At 34.2% G+C, this 15,421-nt stretch overlaps 1 protein-coding gene across 3 annotated transcripts in view; it reads left to right on the top strand.

Moving 5' to 3' along the window:
• Positions 1–15,421, top strand: part of KCNT2 (potassium sodium-activated channel subfamily T member 2) — a 545,987-nt gene that overhangs the window by 395,258 nt on the left and 135,308 nt on the right. For all 3 annotated transcript variants that reach the window (XM_043999339.1, XM_043999341.1, XM_043999340.1), the window contains one exon: positions 5,578–5,686. In XM_043999339.1, the coding sequence (XP_043855274.1) occupies positions 5,578–5,686 (109 nt within the window). The remainder of the gene's footprint in view (positions 1–5,577; positions 5,687–15,421) is intronic.

Raw genomic sequence — 15,421 nt, 5'->3', positions numbered from 1 at the left:
GTAACTGTCTTTGAAGGACAGGCCCAACAGAGATGGGACTCATTTTTGACTTTGGCGACCTTCAGTAGGTAACAACTCAGAATAATTGATAGAAAAATTGTAATCAAGATGTCCCCAAAGTCTTTAATTTTGCCTCAGAAACAACATTAAATCAAGATTCTAAATGAATTCTGAAACTACAAAACCTACAAAAAGCTTTAGGTTTAAAATGCATTTTAAAACGCCATTAAGACTTTTGGCACTTGCGGAGCCAAGATGGAGGAGAGAAGCCAGGAAGTTGCCTGAGCTCTCCCAAGTTTCCCTCAAAAACAGTATTAAATCAAGCCTCTAAATGAATTCTGAAAATACAAAACCTACAAAAGACAGAGAGGCACAATCTTCCAACTTGAGATAATTTATAAGACTTCAGGAAAGGTCAGTCTCACGGAGGCAAAATGAGAGTGCAGCGCAGCTCAGCCTCAATGAAGCACAGCATGGAGAGGGTCTGGGCAAATCAACAGGAAGCTTGTGGCAACAGCAGAGCAACTGAGGCCCCTTGTTCCTGGCTCAGCAGGCTGATGGCCCAGTAGGCCAGTTGTGAGATCCACCAGCACCAGCTGAGAGGGCAGGCTTCCAGCTAGACGGCTACCCTCAGGGCAGGCATGACAGGGCCTGACCATCCCAGTGCCTGGAGCAAGCTCAGGGAGCAAGGCCAGGGCATTGAGAAATCTACAAGCATAGAGACCTCAGAGTAGAAAGCCAGTGACACAGTCCCTACCCCCCAACACAAGAAGCTTGAAACGGTGACTCTTGTGCCCCAGGAGCAGACCTCAACTTTAAAAAAATAAGCTGCAATATGAGTAAGAAACAGAAGAGGGCTCTTACCATTGAGAGATTTTGTGTGGACAGGTAAGAGCTAAACACAAATTCAGATGAAGATAATACTCTCGAATTGCCTAGGTGTGAAGCCTCAAGAGGGAAGATGAATTGGTCTCAAGACCAAAAAGCCTTCTTGGAAGAGCTCAAAAAGGATTTTAAAAATCAATTTGAAAGAGGTAGATAAAAAATGGGGAGAAAAATGAAAGCAACACAAGAAAATTATGAAAAAAGAATCAGCAACTTGGAAAAGGAAGCACAAAGATTGACTGAAGAAAACAATTCCTTAAAAAATTCATTTGGCCAAATGGAAAAGAAGGTGCAAAAGCTTACTGAAGAAAACAATGCCTTAAAAATTCAATTTGGACAGATGAAAGCTAATGACTCCATGAGACACCAGGAATCAGTCAAACAGAATCAAAAGAATGAAAAAATTGAAGAAAATATGAAATACCTCATTGGAAAGACAACTGACCTGGAAAATAGATCCAGGAGGGACAATTTGAAAATAATTGGACTGCCTGAAAGCCATGATCAGAAAAAGAGTCTAGACACCATATTCCAGGAAATTATCAAGAACTGCCCTTATATTATAGAATCAGAGGATATAATCATCATTGAAAGAATCCACTGATCACCTCCTGAAAGAGACCCCAAAAGGAAAACTCCGAGGAATATTGTTGTCAAATTCCAGAATTATCAGATGAAGGAGAAAATACTCCAAGGAGGCAGAAGAAAGCAATTTAAATATCATGGTGCCACAGTCAAGATTGCACAGGACCCACTGGCACCTTCAACATTAAAGGATCACAAGGCTTGGAATATGATATTCAGGAAGGCAAAGAAGCTTGAATTACAACCAATAATCAAGTAACCAGCAAAACTGACCATTCTCTTTCTGGAGAAAAGATGGAAATTCAATGAAATAGAGGACTTTCAAGGATTCCTGAATGAAAAGATGAGAATGAAATAGAAAATTTGATCTTAACACACAAGACTCAAGAGAAGTTTAAAAAGGTAAATGGGGGGGGGTTATTCAATAAGGTTAAACTGTTTATATCCCTACAAGGGAAGATAATACTTATAACTCTTGAGAATTGTATATCTATTTAGGCAAACAGAAGGAATATACACAGGGTATAAATATAACTTGTCATTGATGTGATGATATAAAGAAAATTTAGGAATCAAAAAAAGGAGTTTATGGTGAGAAAATTGGAGGTGGGAATTGAGTTAATTATATCATATGAAGAGGTGCTGAAAACCTATTACAATAGAGGGAAAGAAGGAAGGGATGATGCATTGTTTCAACCTTATACTCATCAGATTTGGTTCAAAGAGGGAATAACATATATATTCATTTGGATAAAGAAATTTAGCTTATTCTTTAGGGAAGTAAAAGCGTAAGAGGAAAAGGGGGACACTGATATAAGGGAGGGCAGAAGCAGGGGAGAAAAGGGTAAAGTAGAGGGAGGCAGGGTGGATGAAAGGGAAGGCAGATTCAGGGAGGCAGGGGTAAGAAGCAAAGCATTGCTGAGTAGGAACAGGATGAAAGAAGGGGAAAAAAGTACAAAGCAGGTAAATAGAATGGAGGGGAATCGACACTAATAATAACTGTGAATGTGAATGGGATGAACTCTGCCATAAAGTGGAAGCAAAATGCAGAGTGGATTAAAAACCAGAATCCTACAATATGCCGTTTACAAGAAACACATTTGAAACAGAGAGATACATACACAGTAAAGGTAAAAGTTTGGAGCAGAAAATATTATGCTTCAGCTGAAGTAAAAAAAGCAGGGGTTCCAATTCTTACCTCAGACAAAGCAGAAGCAAAAATAGATCTAATTAAAAGAGATAAGGAAGGAAACTAAATCTTGCTAAAAAGGTACTATAGATAATGAAGTAATATCAATATTAAACATGTATGTGCCAAATGGTATAGCATCCAGATTCTAAGAGGAGAAGTTAAATGAGCTATGAGATGAAATAGACAGCAAAACTATACTAGTGGGGGATCTGAATCTTCCGCTCTCAGAATTAGATAAATCTAGCCACAAAATAAATAAGAAAGAAGTTAAAGAGTTGAAAAGAATGTTAGAAAAGTTACATATGAAAGCTGTCTGGAGAAAAATTGAATGGGAATAGAAAGGCATATACCTTTTTCTCAGTGGTACATGGCACATATTCAAAAATTGACCATGCATTAGGGCACAAAAACTTCATACGTAGAAAGGCAGAAATAGTAAATGCATCCTTCTCAGATCATGATGCAATAAAAATTACATGTAAGACAGAGCCGTGGAAAGGTAGACTGAAAATTAATTGGAAAGTCTTTTGGGACACCCTGTATATGAAATGTAACTCTAATCACACTTTTACACACACACACACACACACACACACACACACACACTGAGTGGTGAACTTGTCATTTGGGGGGAAAAAGTGTACTTGAATCAGCTTGGCTCCAGAGGGCAGAATTAGAAGCAATGAGAGACAGTTGCAAAGTAGAAAGTTGAGACTTGATGCAAGGAAAAACTTCCTAACAATTAAAGCTTTCTAAAAATGAACTGGGATACTTCAGCACATAGTGTGTCTCTCCTCTAACTCACACATACACACCTACAGAACTGGAATTCTTCAAGCAAAAAGTGAATGGATAGTTACCCAATATGTTTTAGATTTTTATTCATAATAAGTTTGACTTGATGGCTTCTAAGGTCCCTTCCCTCTTAGAGATTCTGTGATTAAGAAGGTTCCATATTTCTATCTTTTCTCTTTCTTGGGGAAGTATGGTTGGCTTGAATGGGTTTGGGGGACTATTTTTTGTTGGGAATTAGAAAGACTAATTTTTTTTGTAATTAAAATGATCACTTCCTCAGTGTGACTTTTTCCCATCACAATTTCAATATATCATTGGTCAGCATAAGAAATTAAATTTAATTTTATTGGGATTATTTTTGCAGAAGCTGCAAACATTAGAGGTCCAACAAACAATGGGGAAAATGTTTAGAAATTCAGAATTGCATAAAATACATTTTATAATAAAGAATGAATGAAAAATGAATTAATATAATAAAAATAACAAATAAATAGTATATAATTTCAAATAAAGTTTAGAATAAGTTACTGTAAACGCCCCATAATGAGCAAGAAAAATAATCAAACTTCTGTGGTATGAAGAGAGGGCCAAAAAAATTTACGTGGATCTTCCAGGTCATGGGGTTGATGCATCGTGCCTCTAACCACTGTGATGCAGAAAGCATAACTATGTACATGAGGTATGTCTATAAAGACCTGATGAAAAACCTAATTGTGGAATAAAGCATATTCCTTTGTAGCTGCATCTTTAATATATGCAACATGGTATAAAGTAGTATTGAATTGATAGATAAGAAACAATTCATTCAAACTCTTTGGATTTGGGTGAGTCAAATATCTATATAATTTCTATTTATCTATCTGTCATCTATCTATGTATCTATCTATCATCTAATCTATCTTTTGGATTAGGCAAATCACATATGTCTACCTGTATTGTCTCTATCTCTATCTCTCTCATCATCTATCTAGCTCTTTCTATAATCTATATCTTTATCAACATTAATATCTATATCTGTATCTCTATATGCTTTCTAGTTCACGTTTTCCAAGTTTTAAAATCCATATGACTTCTTTTAGAACACAAAAAACATTGAAAAAATCATGAAATATCTCTTAAAATTCTATCAAAGGAAGATAGTATGTTGAGGGCTAGGTGACATCATGAAAACCTGGTTTCATATCCCACCTCTGATATATACTAGCTCTGTGTGTAGTCATGGAGATGTCATTGAACCTCTCAGTGTTCTGGGTAATTCTCAAAAATTATTATTTGTTTGATTTGTTTATCACATATATTGGTAGAGAGAGGTTCCATAAAATTTGCTGCAGAATTGAAACCCTAGCTATGTCCTGCCCCTCCCCCGCCACTCTCCCAAATTATTCTAGTCAATCTTCATTTCTTGTTAGGGTCCTGAAAGGTTAAGTCTTGTTCTAGTGCTGTTCCACGAGAGAGGGAGAACAAGATTTCTTCTTAGGAACCCAGGAGAAGACTAAGAACATAAGGAAACTTCCTCTGTGTCCATTGGGCACAAAGCATCCAAATGCAATTTTATCAGAGAGCTAGATATTACCATGTGATCTGAAAATATTTGTGTTGTTTTGAAAAAACAAAACAAAACAAAAAGCCTTGGTGTAATGAAAAGAGCACAAGCTTTTTTATTACGTTTAAGTCCTGGTTTTGCTCCTTACAAGTTCCAGTTTCCTCTTTTATAAAATGGGAATAATACTTTACTACTTATGTTCCAAAGGATCGGATGAAATGATGGCTTCTGTGAGGGTCAAATGAAATGATAGTGCTTTGAAAACTGTAAAGTATGATGTAAATTTATCACTTAAAGGCCAAAGCAGTCTATGTATATAATGAAATTACAAAGGTCTTTAAGATGTTTCCAAATGTTTATGCCATGATGTCATGATTTTGTGAAACAAGTTTCAGTCAGCTATTTATGTCTTTATAAGTCAAATTGAAGATAACATTGCCTAAGCATAAATTATTTTAACAAAAATTAAGATGTAGGTTAGAAACATAGAAAAAGAATAAAGAATTTCGATTTAAATTTTATTTAACATGTTTTTAATGATAATTGTGAACTAATTCACCTGCATTATTTTGAACAGATCATGTTGTCTGTGAAGAGGAGTTTAAGTATGCCATGTTAGCTTTAAACTGCATATGCCCAGCAACTTCTACTCTTATCACATTATTGGTCCATACCTCTAGAGGACAGTAAGTACAAATATATATACATATATACACTTTTTAAAAAAAATTATAACAGGATCTTAGGAATAGATGTGAGTCTGACTATAAAACTCAAACATGTCATGAAGCCAAAATTTGTCAACTGTATTAAGTAAAGCAATACTACTGAAACAGAGGGATAAAAATCAATTCAATCACACTGACTCCTTTGCAAATCTAAAGTATCTTTCCATTTTTAAAATACTGGGTTTTATCAGTAACTTATATAAGGTCAAACAATCAAATCTTTGACCAACTCCCAGTCTGTTTTCTGGGCCTGGAGCTACAAGTAAGTAAGCAATTGCATATTGCTACGTGATTATAAACCAAAATGATGTCTGTTTTGTGAAGTTATTTAACTGGGCAAAAGGGAAGAGAAATCATTGTTTACAGAGAAGAAAGGTAACTTCATTAGCACATGTTAGGCCCCTTTGGAACTGCATAAAATTCAGAATCTGTTTTTGACTTTTATTTTATGAAATATGTTGCAAATAGAGGTTCTATTTTCTGAAATTCATACTCCTTACTTAGTACCTTAGGCAAAAAAAAAATTCACTTGCCCTGCCAAATACATTTATTGGTAAAGTTTGCTTTCAAATTCTCAATTCACATATATATAGTCTCTGCAGTTAAACAAATTTAATAATTTGGCTATGACTTAAAGTCACACCTGGAATTTTCTCCCTTGCATCTCTACATCTTGATTTCCCTAATTTGCTTCCAGTCCCAGCTAAAATCCCACCTTCTAAAAGAAGCCATTATGGATCCCCTTTAATGCTAGTGTATTCCCTTTGTTGATTATCTCTAATTTATTCTTTTTATATCTTGTTTATAAAAGTTGTTTGCATATTATCTCTGTGAACTACTTGGGAACGAGGAACTTATTTTATTTTTAGGGGAAAGGGGTGTTTCTCTTTGTATCCCCAAACACTACAGTGCCTAGCACATAACATAGGAACTTAATCAGTACTTAAATACTTGTCAATTTTACTTGACAAGGCTCTATTCAGGTAAAATCTACAGCAAGGGATATGGTCTGTTGGAATCAGATGCAGCCATGCTACAATAGAAAAAAAGGGAAGATAAATAAATACAATTAAGGGTTTATCATGTGCCAATTGCTACACTAAACTTTACAAATGTTACCTCAATTGGCCCTCCAAACAACCCTGTAAGATAGGTAACATTATGAAATCCATTTTATGTATTAGAAAACCAAGGCAGTCAGAGGTTAATTGATATGCCCAGAGTCCCACATCTAATATAAGTCTGAGGTCATTTTTGAACTCAGGTCTTTCTCAAAGCCCCAATGCTCTATTCACAGCAGCACATAGCTGCCTCTATAACATGTTACTGGGAATTTAAAAGATCTAGGCATGGGGGCAGCTAGGTGGCACAGTGGATGGAGTACTGGCCCTGGAGTTAGGAGGACCTGAGTTAAAATTTGGTCTCAGACACTTAACACTTACTAGCTGTGTGACCCTGGGCAAGTCACTTAACCCCAATTGCCTCACCAAAAAAAAAAAAAAAAGATTTATGCATGAATCCTAGCTCCATTACTTTTTGTGGAATATGACTGGATAAGTTACTTTACCAGTTGGGGCCTAACTTTCCTTATCTGTAAAATAAGAAATTGAATTTGTTTATCTCAATTGCAATACTTTTTTATTTAAGCACATATTCCATGCTAAATTGCCAACAAAAGACACATCCAAGGTTTAAAATATGATAGATAACTTTGCATTGTTGACTCTCATAGGAGTACTAATGTTATTCTAAATAAAGATTAAAAATTGTAGTTGTTTTCATTTGGAAAAAGGCTTGATAGCATTTAAAAGAGCCCTGAATCTGCAATCAGACTTCCTGATCAGACTATGGTGGTTCGAATCTTTCTTCTAATATTTAGTACTTTTGAGCTTTGGGCAATTGGCATCCCCTCTCTGCATTTTAGTTTACTCATTCTGAAAAACCAAGAAATTCAATTAGATGACCCACCTCTCAGGTTTCTTCCTAATCTAAATGTATCTTAGTCTGTATGCTACATGATCATAGAATTTTAAAATTGAACAGGATCTTTGATAACATCTATTCAAAGATTTTGATTTTCTAATTCGGGAAAGTGACTCTCAAACAGACTAAGTGACTTGCAAAATCATGGCAAAGCCATGATTTTGACCTAGCCCTCTACCTCTAGTTTACTGGTCCTTCTTACACAATATGGTGCATTAGGTAGAATCCAAGAGGGAGGGACTGACATAGGATTTCAGTTGCTATTCACCTAACAGAACAGGCCACTGGAAATGGATTATTGAAACTGAGCTATTTATATATTTTTCTTTAAAAACCATTATTAAGGCACCCAGAAAGACCTTCCTACAATTTTGTTTAATGCTGCCTTGACTACATTAAGTAAAAAAACATAATATTAATTGGAACTACTTAGGAAGAGATTAGATTCTCTTAACTAGATAGAAGATAAATTTTCTTTTTTTGTATTGTAAATGAGTCAGGAAATATGCTTTGATTTGAATGATATTACTTTGCAGGGAATTTTTCAGAATTACATCTGTTTCATAAGATGAGTGATGCCTGTAACTACAACACATAGATGATTGTGTGTAGTTTAGCCCATTTGGAGATGATTTTGATTTTTAAATGAATATTATGTTTTATTTCCATAAAGTAAAACAGGATGAGTTCTTTGAATATTTGTGTATTTAAAAGTACAGAAGCAGAAACAATTCCATCAGTATTTTTCCAGACAATTCAAGCAAAATACTTTGTTTTGTAAAAAAATACTTAGCTTTCTATAAAGCTCAATTCAGGTGCCACTTCTTATGCAAAGATTTTATGATTCCTCTTGATATTGTTAGGGTTCTTTCCTGCTTCAAATTGCTATTAACTGTTTAAAGGTTGAAGTCCTCATCCCCCAACCCAACGGAATTGAGTACAATTACTTGAACACTTAAACTATTCTTTCTGTGTGTGTATGTGTCTTTGAATCTACCAAGAGATAATGCAGTTCTTTGCACAAAACAGGCATTTAGTAAAAGCTTGTTGAGTGCATGAGTAAATACATGAAAATAATTAAATTTGATGAATATAGCAATTTACCCCCCAAAAGGCTCATAATAAAGGCTCATAATCCAAAATGTAGATTACTTAACCTCAACAGTAACATTGTAGTAATGATGTTGAATGTTTAAGTTAATAGTTATTAGCAAGTTCATTTCTTTTAAAATTTTAAACTTTTATTCTGCATACTTCCAAAATGAATTCTGTGTATCTAACATAAGTAAACATTGTAAAACCAGACAATCCAAATAAGCTCATGAATTTAGTAGGATTGGGTCTTACAAATGACTTTATAAGTGATGTGATATTTTTCATTTAGATATTATGGGAGTTCTGTAGTTGTTGGAAAAATCTTATTCACCCATAGCTTCCACCCTGATTTTACATGTGTTTAGAAAAATAAATTATAATGGGAAAAATAAGTTTGATGCCTCCACGTTTCAAGGTTTATAACTGGGGAATTACTCAGATCAGACTAGTTTGAATGCAAACAAATTTTTTAAAAATTTCTGGTTCCTAACAACTTTATTCCCTGCAATCTCAGTGACCTCAATTTTATAATATGTGTATATACACACATTATTAAACATATTAAACTTGTATATATATATATGCACATTATTAAACACATTAAACATATTCACTTGATTCTCCTGTTTATTTTTGCTATGCATATGTACACATACCTTCACCTCTTATTAAACTAACATGTTTGCATTATTGGCTTCAGAATTGCTATCCCTTCTGACTTAACTTTCCTTTTGATTTCAGCCTTAGTTAAGATTTTGCTTAATATTAACATTTTGGAGCTGTAACATATTTATTTCTTAAACATATTTTCATTTTTCAAGGGAAGCCTCCAAAAACCAAATGATAGGCATATTTTTATTATACTTAAAAAGTCATTTTACTTTCTTTGAAAATATGCATGTGAAAGTATAATTCTCACTTTGTTAGAAGAATATTGCACTGTTGAAATGATATCAGTGTGCATTCAACCTTCACATAATATATAGTGAGAAAAACTTTAAAGATAAAATCAGGAATTACATTTTTATGAAAAACTCAGTCATTATACCTACTACCATTAATATTTAAGCTTATGACAAATGGAAGATGTTGCTGTTGTTTGTCCTTCATTTGTTAAGAAGACCATGATATTGGGAAGGTTATGTCATGAGTTGCAATGAATTAGATTTAAGTGGGGAAGGGCTGTGGAAAGTCACCAATTTCACTCTCTCCTCCAGAGCCATCTGGGTCCATTGGCAAGATATATATCAGGAAAACTGGAGATGTCAGGGAGAAGTATATAGGAAAGGACTGGAAAAGGCCAAATATCTTGATTTTTTTTAAATAAAGAGAACATAATCTATAAATTAAGTAAGCACCACATTGATTCATAGGTGATTTATAGAATGGGTTATTGAAGGCACGATTAGAAAGTATCTAGAAGCCATATTTACAGATATTTGACATGGTCTCATCAATAACAGGTTATGCCAAATTAAATTTTTGATCAAGGTTACTAAACATTTGATCAAAGGAATGTTGTAAATATATAACTAGATTTTAGTGAGGCATTTGATGAAAGTCTATCATGCTGTTCTAGGGGAAAGGATGGAGAGGCGCAAACTAGACAATAATATAGTTAAATGTACTTGGGATTCTTTGAATGATACAAAGCTGGAAAAGATAGCTAAAGCATTGGATGACTGGTTCAATATCCATGAAGGTCTTTACAATCTAGGATTGGACTGAATCCAATGACATGAAATTTAACAGGAGGAAACATAAAGTCATATACCTGAGTTTCAAGAGTCAATTTCACAAGCCCAGTCTGGGGAAGTATGGTGAGACCTAGCATTGTGACAAAAAAAGGGTGTTTAAGTGAATTATAAACTTCAGTATGAGACAGTAATGTTATATGGGAACCAAATTATGAGTATGATCAGCAGCTGGCTGTAAGAGTATGACTTCCAGGAATAAACAGATGATATTCCTATGGTACATTGTCCTCAGTATGTTTAGTTTTGGACACCATAGTTTATAAAGGACATTTTATGTTCAGAGAAGGTCAACTAAATTAGTGAAAGGCCTTGAGCCTATATCATATGATAATCAGTTGAAGGAACAGGTGATGTTTAACTTTTAGAAGGGAAGAAATTGGAGGGACAGAGTAGTGTGTCACTTGTCTGATGGAGTCAGCTTTAATTGGCTTGCTCATTACATTCGTAGCTCAGAAATCAGCAGTATAAAAATCAGAGAATGATTTATTGCTTTGCAGATTATACACAAGGGTTATACAAGTGTTAGGAAAATTAAATATAAAAGTGTGAGCACATACTTTTTTATTTGGGGAGGGTAGAGAGCCTAGTTATTAAACATTTACCAGCATACTACTATTTTGCTCTGTAAACATTGCTTGAGCTCAGTAAATATACAACAGGTAATACAGGGAATAAAGTCATCAACATCCTAGAGGTCTGGTGAGAAGATGCTAAAACTAATAATAATAACTATCATTTACCTTGTGCTTTGTAACAATTGGAATGACACCACGAATGTTTCAATTTTTGTTTTATTATGTTTCATGTGTAACAACTAAGATTCTGAATTCCCTTAGACATGTTTTTGAGAACTTTCATAGTTTGATTTGATTATTGACAAAGCTATTTTAAAGTTGTGTTAAGCTCAATTTTGTAGGAAAGATTCCTGGCTTATTACCAGCATCCACACATCAAACCCTGAAAAGACTTCCATTCCATGACTATACCTAGAGGACATCTGAGAAAAGACTTTCAGAGACTTTAAATGAACAGTTTTGTTTTGTTGTTCTTGTTTTTTTCTTTTCTCTTTCTGTTATAATATACACCATCTGTAACATGTACTCTCTGCAGAGGCCCTCCCTTTGCAAGACCAATGTCAAAGTGCCAATTCATGAGGACAAAAAACCACCCCTCTGGACAAAACATTCCTCTCTCCATTTTCTATATTGTTATTAACATATTGTTAGTTAGCATAGGATGTTATATTGCTATTTTTGACTGTTTCATCAAGGAAACACCCTGTTTCTGGAAGAAACAAAGGGGGGATTGTAATGATTGGAATGATGCCACCTGCTGCAGACTTACTGTAGAAAAGCTCCGCCATAAGGTGAAGGTCTTTGAGGGCAAGACCATGCATCTTTTCTTTAGCATCAGGAAGTTACGTTTGCTTGTGGGAAGAAGAAGAGGGAGGCTGGCACTCTGACTCGCTCTTTTTTGTGTGCACTCTGGCAGAGAGCAGAACTAGGAATGCTCTCTCCCTTTAATAGATAGAGGAATCTAGGCCTTTCTCTCTCTCTTTACCAAATTCTTATTCTCCTTAATAAATGCTTAAAAGTCTAACTCTTGGTAAAGTGTATAATTTATTGGTGATCGCTCATTAGATATTTTAGACAGACTAGCTAGAATTTTAGCCTTTACAACTTTAAGGTTTCCAATGTGCTTTGCATCCATTAGCTCATTTGACCCTCACAACACTCCTGGCTCTGTATTAACATATCTGAAGAATTGTTATGTGAAAGAAGGATTAAACTTATTCTGTGAAGCCACAATGAACCAGGACCAGTGCCTGGAAAGTGACAAACTTGGCCTTGATGTTAGGAAAAACTTTTCCAACAGTCAAAGTTCCTGATAGCAGAATGGGCCTCTTTGAGATATGTTAATTTCCCCCTCATTGGAGGTCTTTAAGCAGAAGCTAGCCTATTACTTGCCTAGAATGTTATTGGAGTTATTTCTTTTGATTATGAGTTAAACTAGATGTACTAAAATAAAATACCTTCTCTTTTAGAAAAGCTCAGCTTCACATCTGATAGGTTATTATACCCTAAGTATCCTGAATAATGGGATTAAGGACAGCTTAAAGTTTATATTTCTAGTACATGCAATGCCAAGCTTTGATAATCCAAAATAATAAGGAATATTATTTAGATATAGAACAAAGGTATGCAGATAAAAACTAAACCAAGTTTATAAGAGTTGTACAGTTGGTTTTTGATGCTTAAATAGTTTCAGCATTAATGAACTATTACTGGAGGTGTTTGCAAGGAACTTGAGGTTTTTAATAATAAGAGCATGGTTGAAGGTCAAATACAGAAAGAAGATTCTCTAAGGAGGTGGCAGAAGGCAAGAAGATGAAAGGCAGACACTTCAGAGAAAAGGATAGTTTGGCGAGTTAAAAATAAATAAATAAATGTAGCAACATAGCCAGAAGTAATGATTAAAAGAAGAGCTATGGCTGAATTTTAGGCACAGAGACATAATGGTAACAAGAAGACAGAACCTGAGATTGATTCAGATGACAAAAGGACTGGTGATGGGTTTTGAAAATACAAATGTGGTAGGAGATGATTTTTTTAAATGTATTCTGAATAGATAAAAAGGGAGAGAAGTGAGAAATCTCTATGCCACAGTCTATAAATAAATGCTCAATGTAGGGGAAACGCAGAACATTTCCAAAGGGTGCTGTACAATTTTAGCAGAATCAAATTAAAGATGACTTTTAATTCTGTTAAATACATCTCAAAAGTCTGTTGTAACCTGTTACTCTTTAGGAGTGGTTGTTTGATGAAGAACAGTTTATTAACTTACTGGACAATTTTGTTATTTTAATCAATGTTATCTGGAAAGGGAAGATTCTGGTATGTCTCTAGGGCTATTTGAAATTATGAAGAAGAAATATTAAGATGAGACTGTAACATTCAGGATAATTTATATCCAAATAAAAAGATAGGGAAAGGGAATGTCCAGGATACATCATTTAATTTTCATTTACTTAGTTTACAATATTTCACTATGCCAAAAATTCATTAAAATGGGGTGGGAGGTTACGGTATATTATATTACATTGAAATTGACTTTTCCCACAGAAGGTCTTTATAATGTACATATAGGTAATTATTAAGTAGACACAAAATAGTCTCAATTTTTTTTTAAATTTTTCAGATCTTAGGTTTGTTTTTTGTTTTTTTTTTAATGAAAGTTTAATTACACTCATTTATATCCTGCCTCCAGAAACATATATAAAGTCCTCTATTTGGCTTTTAAAACTTTCCATAACCTGCACCATTCCTACCTTTATAGTCTTCTTACTAGTTACATGCTTCCTTCCCCTTGACCCCAGTCCACCCCTCTGCTACTACCCCCCACACACACTATGATCCAGTAATGTTGACAATCTTGCTGCTCCTTAAACTAGACTCTCATCTTTAAATTCTTGCCATTTTCACTTGTCCCCCAATAAAACTTTCTTCCTCTTCATCTCAGCTAAAATCCACCTCATAAAGAACTTTCCTTACTGCTCGTGCTTTCCCTCTGTTCATAATTTCCAGTTTACCACATATATATATATATTTATGCATACATACACATACATGTATATTTTATATACATATATATATATATGTGTGTGTGTGTGTGTGTGTGTGTGTGTGTGTGTGTATGTATATTGTATTTTTAGCTGGTATTGTCTTTTACTTTTCATTGTTTTCCCAGCACTTACAACAGTGTCTGGCATATAGTAGGTGCTTAAAAGATGCTCAAGTGACTGCCATGGACCTGCAATTATAAGATAACTAATTTATTTTAAAATGTGCTTTATGGATACTTGTCTCAAAACTTAATGGTCATGGCCCATGATTTTTGGCATATATGTAATAGTTTTTTTTTTATTTCAAGAAATTAAACTAAGTGTAAATGGAGCTGTGAAAGCAATTGCAAGAAAAGTAACTTTTTAAGCCTTGACAATATAAATGTGATGATAGGGAAATTTATAGAAAATATTGAAATTCAAGATTTTAAAACATGCTCTACTTTGTTATGCTAACTTAGGATCAGAGGATATGTAAAAAGAGGAAAATAATTAACTACCACACTACTGGAAAGAACAAGTATAAAAGTAAATAATCATATTTTTTAAAATTATGAATTTGGAGACCATTTTCATAATCTAGAAAAGGAGCTTGTTTTCATGGTGTTTTCCTTATCTTATTGTTCATAGAAGATAATATTTTTGGCTATGGATTGAATGGAATGCTTAGAGAAGGGGATCTTAATATTTTTCTGTCATGGACTCCCTTGGAAATCTGGCAAAGTCCATGGACTTCTCAGGGGAAAAATGTTTTTAAATGAGTAAACTAAAATACAGGGGATTGTAGAGGAAAACAATGACATTGAAATATGGTTATCATGAAACCAAAAACAATAGAACTCTGGTCTAGAGCATTCCTAAATACCATGTAGACCAATAGTTCAATTTTCAAACTTCCCAGAAATGATCGAGGTAACAACTCATTGAAAAATAACTGATATCTATTTTACATTATTTACATTTCCCAATATATTTCTCCTTCCATTTCTCAAGGTCAATCCTTAATAAATGAACAAATAATAGAAAGAAACATATAGTTCAAAAAAACAAACAAATCTACCACTCAAGTCTAAAATAATACGCAGTATTATATCACCATATTTCTTCCCCTCTGCAAAGAAAAAGGTCGGGTACATTGTCCTACCTTTTCATGGGACCAAATTAGGTCATTATAATGTTTCACAGAAGTGAGTTTCAATTGTTTTACCAGTGGGGTTCCTTTAATTTACATTTATT

This window comes from Dromiciops gliroides, chromosome 4 (assembly GCF_019393635.1).
Source record: "Dromiciops gliroides isolate mDroGli1 chromosome 4, mDroGli1.pri, whole genome shotgun sequence".
Classification (NCBI taxonomy): domain Eukaryota; kingdom Metazoa; phylum Chordata; class Mammalia; order Microbiotheria; family Microbiotheriidae; genus Dromiciops; species Dromiciops gliroides.
Note: the sequence above shows the minus strand (reverse complement) of the source record. Positions and strands in the feature narration are given on the sequence as shown.